This window comes from Leucoraja erinacea, chromosome 29 (assembly GCF_028641065.1).
Source record: "Leucoraja erinacea ecotype New England chromosome 29, Leri_hhj_1, whole genome shotgun sequence".
Taxonomy (NCBI): domain Eukaryota; kingdom Metazoa; phylum Chordata; class Chondrichthyes; order Rajiformes; family Rajidae; genus Leucoraja; species Leucoraja erinaceus.
In genome coordinates, this window is record NC_073405.1 from 1320954 (window position 1) to 1342059 (window position 21106).

General features: G+C 46.6%; 1 protein-coding gene across 3 annotated transcripts in view; it reads right to left on the bottom strand.

Moving 5' to 3' along the window:
* The window catches only part of LOC129710969 (caytaxin-like), a 49204-nt gene extending 30708 nt beyond the window's left edge, over positions 1-18496 (bottom strand). The window contains exons 1-2 of one of the 3 annotated variants that reach the window (XM_055658299.1): positions 18404-18496; positions 6458-6572 (exon numbers count right to left, since the gene is read on the bottom strand). In XM_055658299.1, coding sequence (XP_055514274.1) covers positions 6458-6534 — 77 coding nt within the window. In that variant the 5' untranslated portion in view covers positions 6535-6572; positions 18404-18496. Of the gene's footprint in view, positions 1-3; positions 205-6457; positions 6573-6685; positions 7116-18403 lie in introns of those variants that run through there. The other 2 variants (XM_055658298.1, XM_055658300.1) reach the window with 2 other exon arrangements.
* Between the last annotated feature and the right edge of the window lie 2610 nt (positions 18497-21106).

Here is a 21106-nt window from a genome sequence, read left to right on the forward strand (position 1 = left end):
TACCTCGTTGGCAAGGGGTTTTTTTGCCATCAGGAGACAAGTAAAGGCACTGTGCAGAAATGTGCCTTTCTTTGCAGAGACATGTGTGCAGAAGCAGTGGGGTTGACAGCCCAGCCACTGCGTTTCCGATGTTGGTCACACCAAGGGGATATTTTGCCTTGTAAGGAAATATTACATTAGCAAAGCCTCACCCTCAATGTGAAGGGAATGGCAGACGCTAGGCAGTGCCAATGAGTGGGGTGCACACTGAGCATGTCCAACATCACCACAGGGATCGACATGTCTTTACGCTGAGAGGAACAAAGGATTAATCCTGGACAAAAAAAGCAGATTTCTATCTGTCAGCTGTATTTCACAGTGTCTTCCATTCACCACACAGAATTATTCTGTGACAACTGCCATTAAATCAATTATATTTTGAATGATACAGGAAGCAAAAATTAAAAGTGCCTTTGATTCTGGTTGGAATATCTTATTACTGTAATTTCAGCTAATGGAAGGTTTTCTTCAGCTGTCGAAAAGATGCTAAATTCCTGCTGCTGTCTATTGTCATTTTGTGATATCAGTGTGAATACCAGTGTGAACATTCTTCATTCGTAAGTGTAGAGGCTATAATATGAAGCTGAACGGCCCTGAATAGAATCAGCTTCAGAGAGCAAGGTATGAAATTCAAGTGTCATTCATAATGTTAGACAATAGACAACAGGTGCAGGAGTAGGCCATTCGGCCCTTCGAGCCAGCACCGCCATTCAATGTGATCATGGCTGATCATCCACAATCAGTACCCCGTTCCTGCCTTATCCCTATATCTCCTGACTCCACTATCTTTAAGAGCTCTATCTAACTCGCTCTTGAGAACGGGCCTCCACCGCCCTCTGAGGCAGAAAATTCTACACACTCATAACTCTCTGTGTCAAAAGGTTTTACCTCATCTCCGTTCTAAAGGGCTTACCCCTTATTTTACAACTGTGGCCCCTGGTTCTGGACTTCCCCAACATCGGGAACATGTTTCCTGCCTCTCGCGTGTCCAAACCCTTAATAATCTTACATGTTTCAATAAGATACCCTCTCATCCTACTAAATTCCAGAGTGAACAAGCCCAGCCGCTCCACTCTATCAACATATTGACTTTTTATATTCTCTTTTTTAGCATGCATTCACCTTCCATCCATGTTATGTTATCCAGCTTAATGCCAGCAGCAGTACTGCTGAACGATGTTGACAATCCAATCAGTAAGTTCAAATCCTCTCTGATGCTGTGCCACATAAAGGAAAGGCTCAACATTACGTGGGGTGCAGGCCAAATCAATTAGGTGAAATATAAATTAATAAGTAATCTATTTGGAACTGGAGCGGGAACTGCATCTGTAACAAATTGCATCTTTAATGTCACCATGTCAGTGTAATGCTGACCAGCTCTGCTGTGACCTCTGGCCCCCATCATTAACTCAATGAGGCTGATGTTTCCAATTCAGTCGTTCAGACAGAACAACCATCTGCTGATCTCTGTGACCGAGGCAAATGACCTCAATAGCAAAGAATTATCTAGCTTTGTGGAAAGGGTACACATCTCCTTTGAGGAAGTGGTTGCTATGACATGGCAAAGAGGTATTCAGTGTAACAGTGTATCTTGGATAGACAAAAATGCTGGAGAAACTCAGCGGGTGAAGCAGCATCTATGGAGCGAAGGAATAGGCGACGTTTCGGGTCGAGACCCGGAAGGGTCTCGACCCGAAACGTCACCTATTCCTTCGCTCCATAGATGCTGCTTCACCCTTAAGGGTCTCAACCCGAAACGTCACCTATTCCTTCGCTCCATAGATGCTGCCTCACCCTTAAGGGTCTCGACCCAAAACGTCGCCTATTTCCTTTGCTCCATAGATGCTGCCTCACCCGCTGAGTTTCTCCAGCATTTTTGTCTACCTTCCATTTTCCAGCATCTGCAGTTCCTTCTTAAACATGGATATTTAAGAAGCATTTAGATGGGTGCATGGGCAGGATAGGTTTAGAGGGAAAGGAGGTTTATAGGTCTGAAGAAAGGTTCCCCCCAAAACATCACCCATTCCTTCTCTCCAGAAATGCTGCCTGTCCCGCTGAGTTACTCCAGCATCTTGTGTCTATCTCAGGTTTAGAGGGATATGGGCCAAACACAGACAGGTGGGACAAGTGTAGATGGGGCATGTTGGCCAGTGTGGGCAAGTTAGACCAAAGGGCCTGTTTCCACGCTGTTTCACTCTATGTCTGAAAATATCAATATTTGAAATGTCATTTCTCCATTCCCTCCATGGATGCTGCCTGACCCACTATGTTTTTTGCTCAAGATTTGCTAGATGTTTGGTTATTTTTGTGTTCTTTTCTCACCCTGCTGGCATCTCACCTCTGGGAAATCTAAGAACAGACACTGAATGTTGACTTTCCAAAGGTTCACTGGTTTCCCACTCACAAGTGCTACCTCTGATTCCAATATATGCTGCAGAAAATAAATTCAACCACTTGTATTAAGTTATTGAAGGGCATTGGATCGGCTTCACAGTTCCCGAAAACTCACATTTACTTGCCAGTGGACTTTTCTAAGTTAAGTGCAATATCTGAGCTCTTCTCAGAAATCTTGCAGATAATTATAGAGCCCTACAGCATGAAAACAGACCCTTCAGCCCACCTTATCGATGCCGACCCAGTTGGCATATTGGGCTAGTTGTTTTTGCTTGAATTTGGGCCACAGCCAAATTATATCTATATAGAAACATAGAAAATAGGTGCAGGAGTAGGCCATTCGGCCCTTCGAGCCTGCACTGTCATTCAATATGATCATGGCTGATCATCCAACTCAGTATCCTGTACCTGCCTTCTCTCCATACCCCCTGATCCCTTTAGCCACAAGGGCCACATCTAATTCCCTCTTAAATATAGCCAATGAACTAGCCTCAACTACCTTCTGCGGGAGAGAATTCCACAGATTTACCACTCTCTGTGTGAAAAAAGTTTTCTTCATCTCGGTCCTAAAAGATTTCCCCTTTATCCTTAAACTGTGACCCCTTGTTCTGGACTTCCCCAACATCGGTAACAATCTTCCTGCATCTATAATTATATATAATTAGGCCGGTTCTCTGGATACTTTCAAGAGAGAGTTTGATAGGGCTCTTAAAGATAGCAGAGTCGGGGCATATGGTGAGAAGGCAGGAACGGGTACTGATTGGGGATGATCAGCCATGATCACATTGAATGGCGGTTCTGGCTCGAAGGGCCGAATGGCCTACTCCTGTACCTATTGTCTATTGTCAAATAGTTCACTAATGGCCACTTGGGAAGACAATGTGCCATCCTTATCCAGCCTGTCCTATACGTGACACCAAACCTCCATCAATGTGGTTGACTCCGAAATGGCCAAATGAGAACTGAGCTCTAACAAAGCCACAGTAAAAACAAATATAAGGATAAAACGCAACAACGCATGGTTTATTAGAAATACATTGCGCAGAATATGCACTTTGTAATCTGACAGTTTTGGTTACAAATTTCTGGCAGCATTTACTACGCTAGATTGTTATGATAAATTTGGAGATGATGGTCCAGCTGCAGATTCCTGCCACTAGGTGGCTCCATGGAGCCAAGTTATGAAACCTCCCCAAGCGAGTGGTGCAGGGAGAGGTGAGATCTGAGCCCAGGGGGTCCAATCTCATTGCTACTTCTCCACGTCCAGTTGCAACTGGTTGCAAAGATTGTAACTTATCCAAGGTTTGACATGGAAAGCAGCTCAACATTAAGCATTGACACAACAGGTTGGAGTAACTCCGCGGGACAGGCAGCATCTATGGAGACAAGGAATGGGTGACATTTCGGGTCGAGACCCTTCTTCAGACTAGAAGGGTCTCGACCCGAAACATCGTCTTTTCCTTCTCTCCATGTATGCTGCCTGCCCCACTGAGTTGCACCAGCATTTTGTGCCTGTCATCCTTTGGATATAGTTGTCTAGGACAGAAGGCGGCTGGCTATAGGGTGATTTCACGGAAGGTCACTGGAGCGTAGATCCGCACCCACGTGACCAAAAATCTCAAGTGGAGGACATGCTAGACATCCGGTACATGTTAGTGGATGGGAAAACACGCACTTTCCCACCCGTTAAAAACATAGAAAACGGCCAGTTTTTGAGCTGCAATTTACTGTGCCAGTCGGGGTGACCGTGAGGCACAGCTACCTAGATTTACAGTAAAAAAAAAGATAGAAACTAAGGTAAATTCAAGAGGGAACTGAAGGTGCCAATCCAGCGGAAATGCTTATCGGACATTTGCCGTGGAGATTTAAAGATCCAAAATATCGGGAAATATCGCGTTTGCTCGCTGAATTTCATCAAATGTAAGGCATTATTGACTTACTTTTGATGAAATTCAGCTAGCAAACGCGATAATTCCCGATATTTTGGACCTTTAAATCTCCACGGCAAATGTCTGCTGTTCACTTCCGCTGGATTGGCACCTTCAGCTCCCTCTTTAATTTACCTTAGTTTCTATCTTTTTTTTGGACAGTAAATCTAGGTAGCTGTGCCTCACGGTTTCATCAAAGCCCCTAATTCCCCCCCCCCCCCCCCCCCCCCCCCCCATTTCAAATATAGTTCTATATAACTAATTAATTCTTAAAAATTACATTTGTATCTTTTTCCAGCGAACGTTCACACAGTGATTTCTTCTTGGCTTAAATAATAAAATAATTCTCCCAATCTTTCATTTTTAATCACATTGCACTAATTGGTGATTAACAACTCTCCTGTCAGTGGTTTCTCCTTATATGTATCATCAAACCATTCCATACATTGAAATGTGTAGGAAGTGACTTCAGATGCTGGTTTAAACCGAAGATAGACACAAAAAGCTGGAGTAACTCAGCGGGACAGGCAGCATCTCTGGAGAGAAGGAATGGGTGACGTTTTGGGTCCAGAACCTTCTTAAGACTGATTCTGATTCCTTCTCTCCAGAGATGCTGCCTGTACCGATGAGTTACTCCAGCTTTTTGTGTCTACCATAAATTGAAATGTTCTTCTAGCCTTTCCATAAAGATACTATACTCTGGCGAAACACTTACAGATGGCATATAAAGGTTTACATTCAATTCAAAGTTTATACTATGAAGGGTTTCGGCCCGAAACGTCACCTATTTCCTTCGCTCCATAGATGCTGCTGCACCCGCTGAGTTTCTCCAGCATTTTTATGTACCTTCCAAAGTTTATACTACTTGTTTTTCAAGTTCAAGTTCAGGTTCACAATTATTGCCACGTGCACATGTGGACCTTAATTGGTGCGTGTGGCAATAAACATTCTTTTATGTTCCATCATGCCATCTATAAAGCTCCGGGCCCCTCAACGGGTTTCTGAACCTGTTAATGTCTAGTTGTTTATTCCAACAGTTCCGTTTGTGGAGTAGTGTGGGCTAGAGTAGTGGAGTAGTGTGGGCTAGAGTAAAAACCTGCAGATGCTGAAAATCTGAAACAAAATCTTAGAACGCTAGGAGCAACTGGCAGATCCTGCAACATATGTCAGGGCAGAGACTCACTGTCACTGATTGTATGCAGTTATTTGGCTGCAAGGGAAGGAACAATGGGAATGCAACTATTAATATTTAACATGAACTGATTCAAAAAGAGTGGGCTGTATTACATGATCCATGGCTACAAAAATTTCCTTAAAAGTTGGTACTTATTTTCACTCAAATATTTTCTCTCCTGAAGACATCACTGTACGGTGGGCCCAACATTGTCCAAGCTGGATACCAGTTTGATGCATCACATACAGTAGACTATTGAACTGCCTGAACATTACAATGTTTCACAGTAATACCTTTGCCAACATTCACCCACAGAGCACATTTCCCACCAGGGATCCAAGTTATCAGGGTGAGAAATCCAATGGTTCCCATTTCCTACTTGAACCCTCCCCCACTCAAGATTGTCATTCCTTCCAGAAGCAAATGTAGTTGTGTTTAGAGGTACAGCATGGGAACAGGCCCTTCAGCCTGCGCTGACCACCGATCACCCGTCCACACTAGTTCAATGTCATCCCACTTTCCCATCCACTCCCTGCACACTAGGGGGCAATTTACAGAGGGACAATTAACCTACAAACCCACGTCTTTAAGATGTGGGAGGAAACTGGGGCAAACCCACGCAGTCACAGGGAGAACGTGCAAACACCATACAGACAGCACCCTACAAATAGTCCCTAGAGTGTGTAGGACAGTGTAAGTGTGCAGTGATCACAGGTCGGCGTGAGTTCAGTGGGCTGAAGGGCCGGTTTCCGTGCTGTATGTCTAGACTATATTAAAAGTGTTGAGGCAGGCAGTGAAGGAGTTAAGAGCATAAATATTGACAGCACGGCTTAGTCTCTGAGGGCTTGCAGCTTCAGCAGCAGTGATGCAACTGGCTGTCAGCATGCATGTTAATGTGCAAACATGTGGACAGCTAGCTAACCTGGGAAAATCGTCATCTTGCCACTCCTCTTTCAGCTCAACGTTGTCCATGCGAAGTGCCGCCTCGCTGGTCCCCATCACGATCCCAAAGATGGAGGGCAAACAACATCCAGCAGCTAGGTGGATGAAAGAGATAACATTTATTACAGACCAACCTGCAGCATAAAATGATAAAGGGGGAGGAACCATTTGGGCAGCAATGAAATAACAAAGTTAAAAGGATACTTACATTCTTCGTGTTATCCTTTATGGCTCCTTATTTTTCTAATAAGAAATGGTCCTTTTGTCCATTCCCAGTCTATTCCTCCCTCCGTTTGTTGCACAATCTAAATTGTTAATTGCAAGAAGAGCAGCTCACGCAGCTGGCTCTAAGCTCCACACTTCACCGACAGCCTCCCTTGGCCCGCTCTGTTTCCCAGCAACATTCTGAGTGCAGATGCCAATCACAAGCTTGTTTTTTTCTCCCTGCCAGCAGCCTGCCGTTGGGTCTGTCTGTGCTGCGTAGAGAGGTGGTGATCAGATTGGCAGTCACATCAGCAGCAGCAGCAACCTCATCTCCCCATTGGTGGTACGCTGTGATGAAATCTGTGCGCACCATCCAATCGGCAAAAGTCATCAGAATATATCATTCAATCTTGATTTCCATATCACACCTTTCTTTATCTTCACAAGGTCTGATCCTGTTTGAATCACCTTTCCCCCCGACCCCTCCTTTGTTCTACTCCACCTGCTTTCACCAGCGTGTAAACAATATTCTTCACCGAACAGAAAGAAAATGGCACGGGGAGAGGGTGAAGATCTTTTGTGATGTAGACGCAATATATATCCAGCAGCTGCAGAGAATGTGCAGAACATGAATATGGCCCAGGGCTCATAGAGAATCAATAAGATGATTGCACCGGGCTTTTTCAGATGCAAATATAAAGCGCTGCTCTAATTATGCTTACAAAATTCTACATTTTTCATTATCCCTCCCTTCAAGATACTCACCCAACAATTAAGCTCATAATATCTTTCCTTTAGCTTTTTTTGCAACTTGAAGCCATTTCATAAATAACCCAACACCTGTGAAACTGTAGCAACTGCCAAAAGATATCATTCAGCAAGGATATGATCAAGGATATTTCTGAAGAAGGATCTCGACCCAAAACGTCGCCTATTTCCTTCGCTCCATAGATGCTGCTGCACCCGCTGAGTTTCTCCAGCATTTTTGTCAACCTTCAATTTTCCAGCATCTGCAGTTCATTCTTAAACAAAGCTCATAATCACCTGTGAGTTTAGAGTTCCTAATGCCCACACACTTGTTTGTAGGATGGATTGAGTTGGCGTTTTGTTCAGGAGATGTGTGGGTGCAGTAAACATACATTAGATTATCCAAGGTGTGGGGGACATGCAGGTGTGGGGGACATGCAGGTGGGGGGGACATGCAGGTGTGGGGGACATGCAGGTGTGAGGGGACATGCAGGTGTGGGGACATGCAGGTGTGGGGGACATGCAGGTGTGGGGACATGCAGGTGTGGGGACATGCAGGTGTGGGGGACATGCAGGTGTGGGGACATGCAGGTGTGGGGGACATGCAAGGTGTGGGGGACATGCAGGTGTGGGGGACATGCAGGTGTGGGGGACATGCAGGTGTGGGGGACATGCAGGTGTGGGGACATGCAGGTGTAGGGGACATGCAGGTGTGGGGGACATGCAGGTGTGGGGACATGCAGGTGTGGGGTGCAGTGTGTGGGGGACATGCAGGTGTGGGGGACATGCAGGTGTGGGGACATGCAGGTGTGGGGACATGCAGGTGTGGGGGACATGCAGTGTGGGGGACATGCAGGTGTGGGGACATGCAGGTGTGGGGGACATGCAGGTGTGGGGGACATGCAGGTGTGGGGGACATGCAGGTGTGGGGGACATGCAGGTGTGGGGGACATGCAGGTGTGGGGGACATGCAGGTGTGGGGGACATGCAGGTGTGAGGGACATGCAGGTGTGGGGACATGCAGGTGTGGGGGACATGCAGGTGTGAAGGGACATGCAGGTGTGGGGGACATGCAGGTGTGGGGGACATGCAGGTGTGGGGGACATGCAGACATGTGTGGGGGGACATGCAGGTGTGGGGGACATGCAGGTGTGGGGGACATGCAGGTGTGGGGGACATGCACATGCAGGTGTGGGGGACATGCAGGTGTGGGGGACATGCAGGTGTGTGTGGGGACATGTGTGGGGTGCAGGTGGGGGACATGCAGGTGTGGGGGACATGCAGGTGTGGGGGACATGCAGGTGTGGGGGACATGCATGTGGGGTGCAGGGGACATGCAGGTGTGGGGGACATGCAGGGTGTGGGGGACATGCAGGTGTGGGGGACATGCAGGGTGTGGGGACATGCAGGTGTGGGGGACATGCAGGTGTGGGGGACATGCAGGGTGTGGGGGACATGCAGGTGTAGGGGACATGCAGGTGTGTGGGGGACATGCAGGTGTAGGGGACATGCAGGTGTGGGGGACATGCAGGTGTGGGGGACATGCAGGTGTGGGGGACATGCAGGTGTGGGGGGACATGCAGGTGTGGGGGACATGCAGGTGTGGGGACATGCAGGTGTGGGGGACATGCAGGTGTGGGGGACATGCAGGTGTGGGGACATGCAGGTGTGGGGACATGCAGGTGTGGGGACATGCAGTGTGGGGGACATGCAGGTGTGGGGGACATGCAGGTGTGGGGGACATGCAGGAGGGGGGGACATGCAGGTGGGGGGACATGCAGGTGTGGGGACATGCAGGTGTGGGGGACATGCAGGTGTGGGGGACATGCAGGTGTGGGGACATGCAGGGGTAGGGGGCATGCAGGGGTGTGGGGACATGCAGGTGTGGGGGACATGCAGGTGTGAGGGACATGCAGGTGTAGGGGACATGCAGGTGTGGGGACATGCAGGTGTAGGGGAACACCTTAAGCTGTGATGCTGGGAGAAACAGGGTGAAATTGAAATGGTGAAAATAGACACAAAGTGCTGGAGTAACTCAGCGGGTCAGGCAGCATCTCTGGAGAAAAGGATGGGTAACATATCGGGTCGGGATCCTTCTTCAGACTGTAAGTGGGCGGTGGGGGTTAAGAGTTGGTGAGAAACTCCACAGTTAAGGAATGGTGTTTAGATTCAACTGAAGCTCTTGAATATTAATCATCTCAATGGCCATCCTGTCTTCAAAGTGATGTACTTTAGACCGCACTTTCTGTTGGAAAATTATAACTGCCGATACAGAAACATAGAAATTAGGTGCAGGAGTAGGCCATTCGGCCCTTCGAGCCTGCACCGCCATTCAATATGATCATGGCTGATCATCAACTCAGTATCCCGTACCTGCCTTCTCTCCATACCCCCTGATCCCCTTGGCCACAAGGGCCACATCTAACTCCCTCTTAAATATAGCCAATGAACTGGCCTCAACTACCCTCTGTGGCAGAGAGTTCCAGAGATTCACCACTCTCTGTGTGAAGATATGCTGGAGTAACTCAGTGGGACTGCATCTCTGGAGAGGAGAAATTGGTGATGATTTGGGTCGAGACCCTTCTTTAGACTGAGAGTCGGCGGAAAGGGAAAGGAGAGATATAGACGGTGATGTAGAGAGATATAGAACAAATGAATGAAAGATATGCAAAAAATGTAATGATGATAAAGGAAACAGACCTGTGAGCTGTTTGCTAGGTGAGAACGAGAAGCTGGTGCGACTTGGGGTGGGGAAGGATGGAGAGAGAGGAAATGCAGGAGTTACTAGTTAGAGAAATCAATATTCATACCATTGGGTAGTAAGCTGCCCATGTGAAATATGACTGGCTGTCGTCTGGCATCCAAGTGTCTCACACTTCATCCGTGCATCCAGTTTAAGATTTTTCACAGCATATTCAATTACAAGAGCACGGCATGATTCATGTATCTGAAGAAGAGACCCGACCTGAAAAGTCACCTATCCTATCTATGTTCACCAGAGATGCTGCCTGACCCGCTGAGTTACTCCAGCACTCTGTGAAACGTCACCTATCCATGTTCTCCACAGATGCTGCCTGACCCGCTGAGTTATGGTGCAGCAGCATCTATGGAGCGAAGGAAATAGGCAACATTTCGGGCCGAAACCCTTCTGGAAATAGGCAACCTTCTGGAAATAGGCAACGTTGCCTATTTCCTTAGCTCCATAGATGCTGCTGCACCTACTGAGTTACTTCAGCACTCTGTGAAACGTCACCGATCCATGTTCTCCCCAGATGCTGCCTCGCCGCCTTAGTTACTCCAGCACTCTGTGAAACGTCACCTATCCATGTTCTTCACAGATGCTGCCTGACCCGCTGAGTTACTCCAGCACTCTATGCATCTATCTTTGTTTCTGTACTTGTCTAATATCTGCATTCCTCTCAAGAGTCATCAGGAGTGATCAAAGACATGAACAATTGGGCAGATCTAAAGCTATGTGTTTATGAGGCAATAATATTTGGGCATCTAAAACTATGAAAAATAAGGATGAATTTGTTTGAGGCAGACCAACAAAATGATCTAAATATCTATTACGGGAAAGCGTGAATATATTAAAACAGATTTACAACAGCAAGCAAGAAAAACAACTTGCTATTGAGAGTTGTGAGGCTGTGGATTTCACCTCCAGGGTTAGGTGATGAAAAAACAATGTTTAACATCCAAGATTGCAAAGGTGCACGAGGTAAAGGGTGACAAGGTACAGTAAAAGTGATGAGGACCATTGGGTCAGGTCAACAATTAGTTCTAAAGATACTCAAAAAGCTGAAAGGGTGACGTTTCGGGTCAGTTTGAAGGGTCTCGACCCAAAACATCACCCATTCCTTCTCTCCAGAGATGCTGCCTGTCCTGCTAAGTTACTCCAGCTTTTTGTGTCTATCTTCGGTTTAAACCAGCATCTGCAGTTCCTTCCTCGAGCCATTTAGTTGTGTTACAGGTTGGTTGGGCTTGTATTTTCGGGGGACAGGAATGCTGAATGATAGTTTTTTATTGTTTCTGTCACTAGATGAGAGGGTACCAGGATGAAACGTGATGTGAATGGACTGATTGATAAACGGGATATTGTTTAAAACGTCTCCATTTATTGGGGGCTCGGAGGAAGTGGGAAATAGTGGTGTGAGACATACAAACACCCTTTTCTTTGACCACTGCAGTCAGTCAGTATTCTCTGATTATTGTGCATCCTCCAGATGTTGTATTTTGGAACTATGAATATTCATTTGAGAGGAGAGCACAGTGAGGTTTTTGTTCCACTTTCACAGTTCCAGGGCAAACGTTTAATTGCAGTGTGTGTGTAGCTAATGTATAGCAATCACTTCAGGATTTGGCAAGCGTGCCCACATCATGAAAATGGCACAGGACCAGCACAAAATATATGGAAGGAATTGAGGATTGGCAGCGTGCTCATACACATGTCTGACAAATGCTGCTGCTCACTCACAGATGTAACACACAGGTAAATTGTACGTTTCTCATTTCCTTCTCCTGATGAAACTTGACCTAAAACATTTTCCAAAGTAACAGTGTGTGAGATATCTGTTGTCCAATCTAAGATTCACATGTGTACTTCCGACGATGATTATTGTAGGTAGACAAAGCTAAGCACCCTGTTTTATTGCATTAAAGCTCTTCCCCAATTTGGTTTTGTTTATTGTCAGGTGTACCGAGGCACAGTGAGCTTACAAATGCCAATTTATGTACGACCTCCGCACATGAACAAGTGTTTGGGAGACTGGCAGGATGGTTTTGGAGACATCTTCTGCCGTGTGGCAATATCATTGCCTCTTGCAGTGAAGTCTGGACAGCTGAGTTAAATGGCCTGGATGAAACTACACATTACCCTTGGTCAGTCTGTTTTTATTTAAATATATTCCCAGACCACCATTTTTTCCGACGTGCACACTGTTCAGGAACGGAGCTGTATATTAGTGTGTCGATACTATATATATGTCACCACACAGATTATGCCTGTTGCACATTCCTTATTTCACTCATACTACTGGTCTGCCCACAGGCTTATTAGTGAGCACTCTCTCTCTCTAGTAGACTAGCCGAATGCATGTTGGAGAGGAAAGCACCTTGTGTTTCCTCCACAGAGTTGCGAATAAAAGACTATGGATTCAATTCACTGTGCGAGTCTGATCATTTCCTACATGTTGTCAGAAGTGGGATCTTAACCTGGGAAGCACCTTCATAGGTTGAGTAGGAAGGAACTGCAAATGTCGGTTTAAATCGAAGATAGGCACAAAAAGCTGGAATAACGCAGCAGGTCAGGCAGCATCTCTAGAGAAAAGGAACAGGTGACGTTTCCTGTCGTGACCCTTCTTCAGAACGAGAGATATAGACAGTGATACAGAGCCATACAGAACAAATGTATAGGTTGTATCTTCAGGAACCCTGTATACATGGATGCATGGAATTAGCACTCTAGGTCTACTCCACTAAAGCTACAAACAGTAAATATGAGATAATTACTAATAAATCCAAAGAAGAATTAAGGTAAATCTCTTTTCTTGCATTCAGCAAGAATAATTTCTTACAAATCATCAATGGTCAGTCTTCAACTCAATTGATCTTCAGTGAATTTGGAGACAGAGCACCTGCTCTCTGAAGCAGGAATTCCCCAAAGGGTTTGAGCCAGCTACACAATGCAGATTGGCATGCGGGGACTCTGGAATGAAAAGGCACAAAGACAAGGAGGGATCTGCTGCAGATGCTGACAAATGTCGCAACATTTCCCCACACACTTTCCTCCAGTTGCCTCTGTACAAATACAGATTCCTTCGCAAGCCCAAAGCGTATCTCCAAATATTAATGCACGTCCACAATCAGTGACTCACTCTCAGGGGGTCTCTGAAAACACCAACAGGGACACCAAACAAAAGTGTCACAACCGAGGACTGTGCAATCATTAATGCAACTACTGGTGTCTCAGGAAACTGCAGATGCTGGATCTGCTTGAACAAAAACACACCAACACTTTGTGTTTTGCACATTAATGCAACTGCTGACTTACTCCAAATTCCACCAATATTCGTGTAAATATTAATGCACTCTTACAGATACTTTTGCAATCACCAATAACCTCTCACAAATCCAAGTAACATTGAGGATGCATATTATGCAAAGTGTGGAGCTGTGTGCTTTGAATAGAATTTGGCGGCGCGACTCACCCGTTGCAGCGGCCCCTACAGCCTGTCTGTCTTTTTTTTATTTTTTGTCTAGTTAAATGTAGTGTTTGCTGTTTTTGTAAAGAATGGAATGGGGGGCGGGGGGGAAACAGACACAATTTTCCAGTCCGGGAGATGCCAACTGGGGCCTAGCACCGTGGAATCTCTGCAACTACTTACGGGGGCTTTTACTGCGGATTGCGTATTTCCATTGGTCTATCGGAGCGTGGGGAGCGGCGGTCTCGCTGCTGTACCGACTCCTGGGTACGGAGGACAAGGTCCGGGTGGACCGCGACATCGGGAGCTCGCGGGTCAGGTTGAGGGAATGTTTGCTCAGCCAACGCGACTTCTCCAGCCGTTTACGGGGTTTGAGCGGGGGGACCATCCCGGCAATGGCCTGGGAGTAAGCCACCTACTTTTGACCCATCGCCCCGCGCGGCCTATGGACTCTTCTGGGGTGACATCGGGAGAGCGGAGAACCAAAGACTTGCCTTCCATCCATGGACTGTGATGGATGTTTGGAATTTAATTAGGTCTGTAATCAAGTCTTTGTTTGTATCTGTGGAAACAACATTTCGTTTGAGTCTCACTGGGGCTCAAATGATAATAAATTTGTATTGTATTGTATATTGTATTGTATTGAATAGTACAGACACAATTTTCCAGTACTGATGCCAACTCAGGGAATGTCTGCAACTACTTACTTTGTTTTACATTGGTATTTCCATTTTTCTATTATTATCACGTGTACCGAGGTACAGGGACAAATTTACAGGTTGAGGGAATGTTTGCTCAGCCAAGTTTATGGTCCCCTAAATGCCTGAGTAAGTGACCCATTATGGACCTTTGTGAAGAACACCCTGGAGTTGTGGAGTCAAGCAACACCAAAGTTCAGCGAGAGATTTTTAAGCATCTTGTGGATTACTTGAAGAGAACCGGCAGACAGGTCATGGGTTTGTTACACTCATGAGTGCCTAGAAGAGAGTGAGCATCTTGTTGACACTACAGGATGTACCAAATGTGAGGTAAAAACAGTTAAGCAGTCCCAACCCAAAACGTCACTGATTCATGTTCTCCAGAGATGATGCTTGACCCACTGAGTTACTCCAGCACTTAGTGTCTTTAAAAAAATCTAACCAGCATCTTTTGTTCTCCTAATTTGAGGAAAGACATTATTGCCATTGAGGGAGTGCAGCGTAGGTTCACCAGGTTAATTCCTGGGATGGCAGAACTGACATATGATGAAAGAATGTGTCGACTGGGCTTGTATTCGCTGGAATTTAGAAGGATGAGAGGGTATCTTATAGAAACATATAAAACTCTAAGAGGATTGGACAGGATAGATGCAGGAAACATGTTCCCGATGTTGGGGGAGTCCAGAACCAGGCACCAGTTTAAGAATAAGGGGTCGGCCATTTAGGACTGAGATGAGGAAAAACATTTTTCACCCAGAGAGTTATGAATCTATGGAATTATCTGCCACAGAAGGCAGGGGAGGCCAATTCACTGGATGTTTTCAACAGAGGGTTAGATTTAGCTCTTAGGGCTAAAGGGAATCAAGGGATATGGGGAAAAAGCCAGAACAGGGTACTGATTTTGGATGATCAGCCATGAACATATTGAATGGCAGTGCTGGCTCGAAGAGCCGAATGGCCTACTCCTGCACCTATTTCCTATGTTTCTATGTGCAGTTCCTTGAGTCTACAACTTGTGTTTTGTATTCACTTGCTAGACACAAAATGCTGGAGTAACTCAGCGGGTCGGGCAGCACCTCTGGAGAGAAGGAATGGATGATGTTTCGGGTCGAGACCATTCTTCAAACTTTTTTTGTATTCACTTGTTGGGTTTTGTCATTGTTATAGATGGCAATCTTCCCATTTATTGACACACTTCGTTAATTGTTTTCAAATTGTTCCATGGCTCTGCATCTCTTCTCTCTACAATCTCCTCCACACTGACATATTTAAATTTGAAGATATTTGATTGTTTCTCTGTGAACTTAGTGCTGCTTCACTGTTTCCATAAGTAATCATTCTATTGCTGGTCATAGCAATGCCAAATAACATGGCCATTGAATTCCAAAGGACCTTCATCTTCCTTAAGGTATTCCTTGACTCCAGTATCAGATCTTTTTTTAATTTATGGACTTATTCATGGAAAGTGGATGTAATTGATATTTATTTCCCATCCTTAATTGCTCCTGAAGCGTTGCTGGGTGCGGAGCTGTATACCTCCTAGTAGGAACAGCTCAATATTGTAAAGCCACTTTAAGTAGCAAAGCATGCCAAGATGCTTCACAGAAATATTACCAAATATCATTTGACACTCAGCTGCTTAAAGAGACATGTCAGATGACCTGAATCAAGATATTTAAACAGCAATCAAGGGGAAAGATCGAGGTAATAATGTTTAAGAGAGGAAGTCCAGAGGTTTGGATGAAGAATGCAGGCCAAGGATGTGTTGGATTATTCAAGTCCACCCATAGCCCTCTTCCACTATCACTGTTACCTGGATTATCTCGTTAACCACAACCTAAAATATTGACTGTTCTCCTTTCCAGAGGTGCAATCTGACCTGCTGAGTTTTGACACCATGTTTCCATTACAAAATTCCAGCGCCCGCAGTTTTTTTTTACAGAGAAAAGGACTTGTTGTTAATGTATTCCAAAGCAGTGAAGTATGTTTGAAGGCTCATTCTTGAATATGGGTAACAGGGAGCCAACTTGCACATGCCAATGTCTCAGACATTTGTAACATTTAATAAATGTTTGTCGAGGGATAAATCCCTGTGCTTCTTCCAAAATGGTGCCATGCCAACCTTCACGTTCACGATAGGGAGTGAACTTCTCATCCGAAAGGTGATACATAGTCCAGCTTTCTGTCAGGTTTGTGTTGATGCATCTGTCTGGATTTTAGTGCTTGAACCTCGAGAGTGACACATGTAGTGGCCATTTGGCCTGTTTTGCATGTCATTGTGGATGGCATGTTCCTTTAAATTTTAGACTGCCCGTTATAATGTGGGTGGGATTTATGACGTGTCTTTGGGCGTGTTTATGCAGCTTAACTGCTTGCGTGGTAGTTTAGTTGGTTAGATTTGTTTTGGAGTGAAGAGGGAGAAGGTTAATCCGTCGAGCATGTCAAGCCACATGTCGACCATGTCAAGCCACATGTCAAGATCATGTGAAGCATGGAGACACGAGGAGTTTTCTAGTATCTGAAGTAATGAGCTGGAGTTCGAAGAAGATTGCCGGAACAAGTCGGAAAACCTTGGATGTATCTTACTGTTTTATATCTACAATAAAGAAAATATTCATTAAAAGACTGTGTGCTGAAGCTTTATGAAAGGAGAAGCTGTGAAGGTCTCTGGGGCAGCTTGCATGCGTACCGAAGATATTCCCCTTATCCCGTCTCACCCAATTAGTGGCTAGGGAGTTCATTTCCTGAAAGATTTGAAAAATCTGCCGCTACAACACATGAAGTCAGAGATGGAAAAGCTTTGAATGAATCATACCTGATGTTTGTTGAAAAGAGGGACCACGTGAAGACAAAGAAAGAAAGAAGATGCACAAAGTTCTTCACATCACAGAGCATTGAGGGAAGTGCCATGGCTATACTTGCATAGAATATTAATTCCCATCAATCTAATGCACCATCTAATTTGCCAATTCTATGTCAAATATTAGCCTGTCATACATTATCAAATAACTATATATATCCCCCATGATCCAAGCTAAGCTCCACCTAATAGTATAAACTCAACTCTGTGAACTCTGTAAATAGGCCCGAAACATTGCCTATTTAGAATAGAATAGAATGCCTTTTATTGTCATTCAAACAGCTTGGTTTGAACGAAATTGCATTTTCTACTTACATTACAAAAAAACCCAAGACCCACACTTAACACAGTTTACATAAACATCCATCACAGTGGATCTTCAACATCGCCTCACTTTGATGGAAGGCAGATTTCCTTCGCTCCATAGATGCTGCCTCACCCGCTGAGTTTCTCAGCATTTTTGTCAACCCTCTCACTGTAGCCTTTTCAAGAGCACCAGCAATATTGGGAAGGATCAAAAATCGACATATTGATTTTGGTGTTTGGATAATAGATGCATGCTAGAAATATCCCCCAATTGTTACCACATACAATGCTCAAAGCCACACAGCTCTGCTGTGTAAACACCACAGCTCCTCAGACTCCAGCATAGGGTTGGGGTGGGGTGGGGTGGGGGCAAGAGAGTAGTGGAGGGAAGATAGAGGATAAAAATAATTACTCCTAATAATCGTTCAGTCACTCTGACGGATATTTGTCATTCCAGCCAAAACAGATAATTATCCAGATATCAAAGGCTTGGAAGTGCAGTTCTATCTGTATAGTAAAATTCAGATAATCCAATATATAAATATTTCAAAATCCTAATTTGGCATTACCAATGTTTGATTACCAATGTTTGAATGTTCCCTTTCAACTCACCAAATTCCCATGCATGTTCCCTTCCAAAATTCTCTTGATACTTGTAAACCCACTGGGGCTCCAGTGCTCACACTACCTTAAAACTTACCAGAGCCCCAGTCCCCTCACTTCCTTTAAACTGACCCCAGTCCCTGTTTACACGCTCCTTTTATGCCGTCCAGGGCCCCATCTCCATCACAGCCTTTAAATTCACTGGGAGATATTACATTGTGTACAAGATTAATTAAAAGTATGTTGGGGTATAACATCCAATATTCCAGAATATCTGCCAATCTGAGACAAGGTCCTGAGCATACCTGATTATCAGAGTTACACTGCATTTGCTGGAAGGCCCCTTAAATGTATTGGCTACCACATGATCCCATGTGCTGGCAAATCCCCACTGCTCCCTGTTGGGATAGGTTGGTCTATTAGAAAAAAAAACCCTCAGTGTTCTCTTTTGGGATGGGTTAATCTATTGGAGCATGTTTGTTGAGGTGGGTTGGTCCATTGGGGCAAATATTCAAGCCTTTCTGTTGGGATGGATTGGTCTGTTGGAGTGAATGCTCACTGTTGAGGTGGGTTGATCTGATGGGATGAGTTAGCCTAATGTGGTGGGTTGGTATATTGCGATGAGTGGTCTGCTGGGATGGGTTGGTATGTTGGGATGCATGGCCTGATGGGATGGGTTGGTCTATCTATTTGGGGCAAATACTCATTGCACTGTTGGGATCAATGCACACTGTTGGGACAGGTTGGTCTGATGGTCTATTGGTATGGGTTGGTCTGTTGGGATGGGGTTGTCTATTGGAGCCAATGCTCACTGTTGGGATGGGTTGGTCTGATAGGATGGGGTTGGTCTGATGGGTTGGGTTGGTCTATTGGGTTGGGTTGGTCTATTGGGGTTGGTCTGAAGGGACGGGTCGGACTATGGGGGTAGCTCAGAGTCCCTGGTAACTCACCGTAAGTGAACGAGGTGGGATGGTCTAATGGGGTTGGTGTGATGGGGGTGGGGTTGGTCTATTGGGGTTGGTGTGATGGGGGTTGGTGTGATGGGGTGGGGTTGGTGTGATGGGGGTGGGGTTGGTATGATGTGGGGTTGGTGGGGTGGGGTGGTGTGATGGGGGTGGGGTTGGTCTATTGGGGTTGGTGTGATGGGTTGTGGGGTTGGTGTGATGGGGTTGGGGTTGGGGTGGGTTGGGGTTGGTGTGGTCTGGGGGTGTGGGGTGGGGTGGGGTCTATGGGGGGTTGGTGTGATGGGGGTGGGGTTGGGTTGGGGTTGGTGTGATGGGGGTGGGGTTGGTCTATTGGGGTTGTGTGTGATGGGGGTGGGGTTGGTGTGTGTGATGGGTGGGTTGGTGTGATTGGGGGTGGGGTTGGTCTATGGGGGTTGGTGTGATGGGGGTGGGGTTGGTCTATTGGGGTTGGTGTGATGGGGGTGGGGTTGGTCTATGGGGGGTGGTGTGATGGGGGTGTGGGGTTGGTCTATTGGGGTTGGTGTGATGGGGGTGGGGTTGGTCTGTGTGTGGGTTGGTGTGATGGGGGTGGGGTTGGTGTGATGGGGGTGGGGTTGGTCTATGGGGGGGTTGGTGTGTGTGTGGGGGTGGGGTTGGTCTTGGGGTTGGTGTGATGGGGGTGGGGTTGGTCTATTGGGGTTGGTGTGGGGGGGGTGGGGTTGGTCTATTGGGGTTGGTGTGATGTGTGGTGTGTTGGTCTATTGGGGTTGGTCTATTGGGGTTGGTGTGTATGGTGGTGGGGTTGGTGTGATGGGGGGTGGGGTTGGTCTATTGGGGTTGGTTGGTGTGATGGGGGTGGGGTTGGTCTATTGGGGTTGGTGTGATGGGGTGGGGTTGGGTGGGGTTGGTCTATTGGGGTTGGTGTGTGGGGGTGGGGTTGGTGTATGGGGGGGTGGTGTGATGGGTGTGGGGGGTGTGGTCTATTTGGGGGTGTGTGTGTGGGGGGGTTGTGTGGGTGGTGTTTATGGTTGGTGTGGGGGGTGTGTGTTGTGTGTGTATGGGTGTGGGTGTGTTGGTCTATGGGGTTGTGTGTGGGGGTGTGGGGTTGGTGTGTGTGGTTGTGTGGGGTGGGGTTGGTCTATTGGGGTTGGTGTGTGGGGGTTGGGGTTGGGTGGTGTTGTGTGTGGTTGTGTGGGGTTGTGTGTGTGTGGGGGTGGTGTGTGTGATGTCTATTGTGTCTATTGGGGTGTGGTGTGATGGGTGTGGGGTTGGTCTGTGGGGTTGGTGTGATGGGTGTGGGGTGTGTTATGTGTGTTGGTGTTGTGTGTGGGTGTGGTGGTTGTGTGTGTGTGGGGTTGTGTGTGGTGGTGTGTGATGGGGTGTGGGTGGTGTATATGGGGTTGTGTGTGTGTGGGATGTGGGGTGGGGTTGGTCTATTGGGGTTGGTGTGATGTGGGTGGGTTTGGTCTGTTGGGGTGTTGGTTGTGGTGGGGGTGGGTTGTGTGTATTGGGTTGGTGTGGTGTGTGTGGGTTGGTGGGTTGTGTGTGGGGGGTGGGGTGTTGTGTGTGGGGTTGGTGTATTGGGGTGTGTTGGTGGTGGTGGGTGTGGGTTGTTATGGGTGTGGTGTCTATGGGTGTGTGTGTGTGTGTGGTGTGTGTGTGTGTGTGTTGTGTGTGTGGGGTGGGGTCTTGTGGTTGTGTGTGTGGTGTGTGTTGGGGTGTGGGTGGTTTTGTGTGTGGGGTTGGTGTGATGTGTGTGTGGTGTGGGTGTGTGATGTGTGGGGGGGGGTGGTGGGGTGTGTGTGTGGTATTGGGGTTTGTGTGTGGGGTTGGTGGGTGTGGTGTGTGTTGGGTGTGGTGTGTGTGTGTGGGGGTTGGTGTGTGGGTGTTGTGTGGGGTGGTGTGTTGTGGGTGTCTATTGGTGTTGTGTGGGGTGGGTGGGGTGGGTTGTGTGTGTGTGGTGTGTGTGTTGGTGTGTGTGTGTGTGTGTGTGTGGTTGTGTGTGTGTGGTTTTGCTGTGTGGTGGGTGTGTGTGTTGGTGTGTGTGTGTGGGTGTGTGTGTGT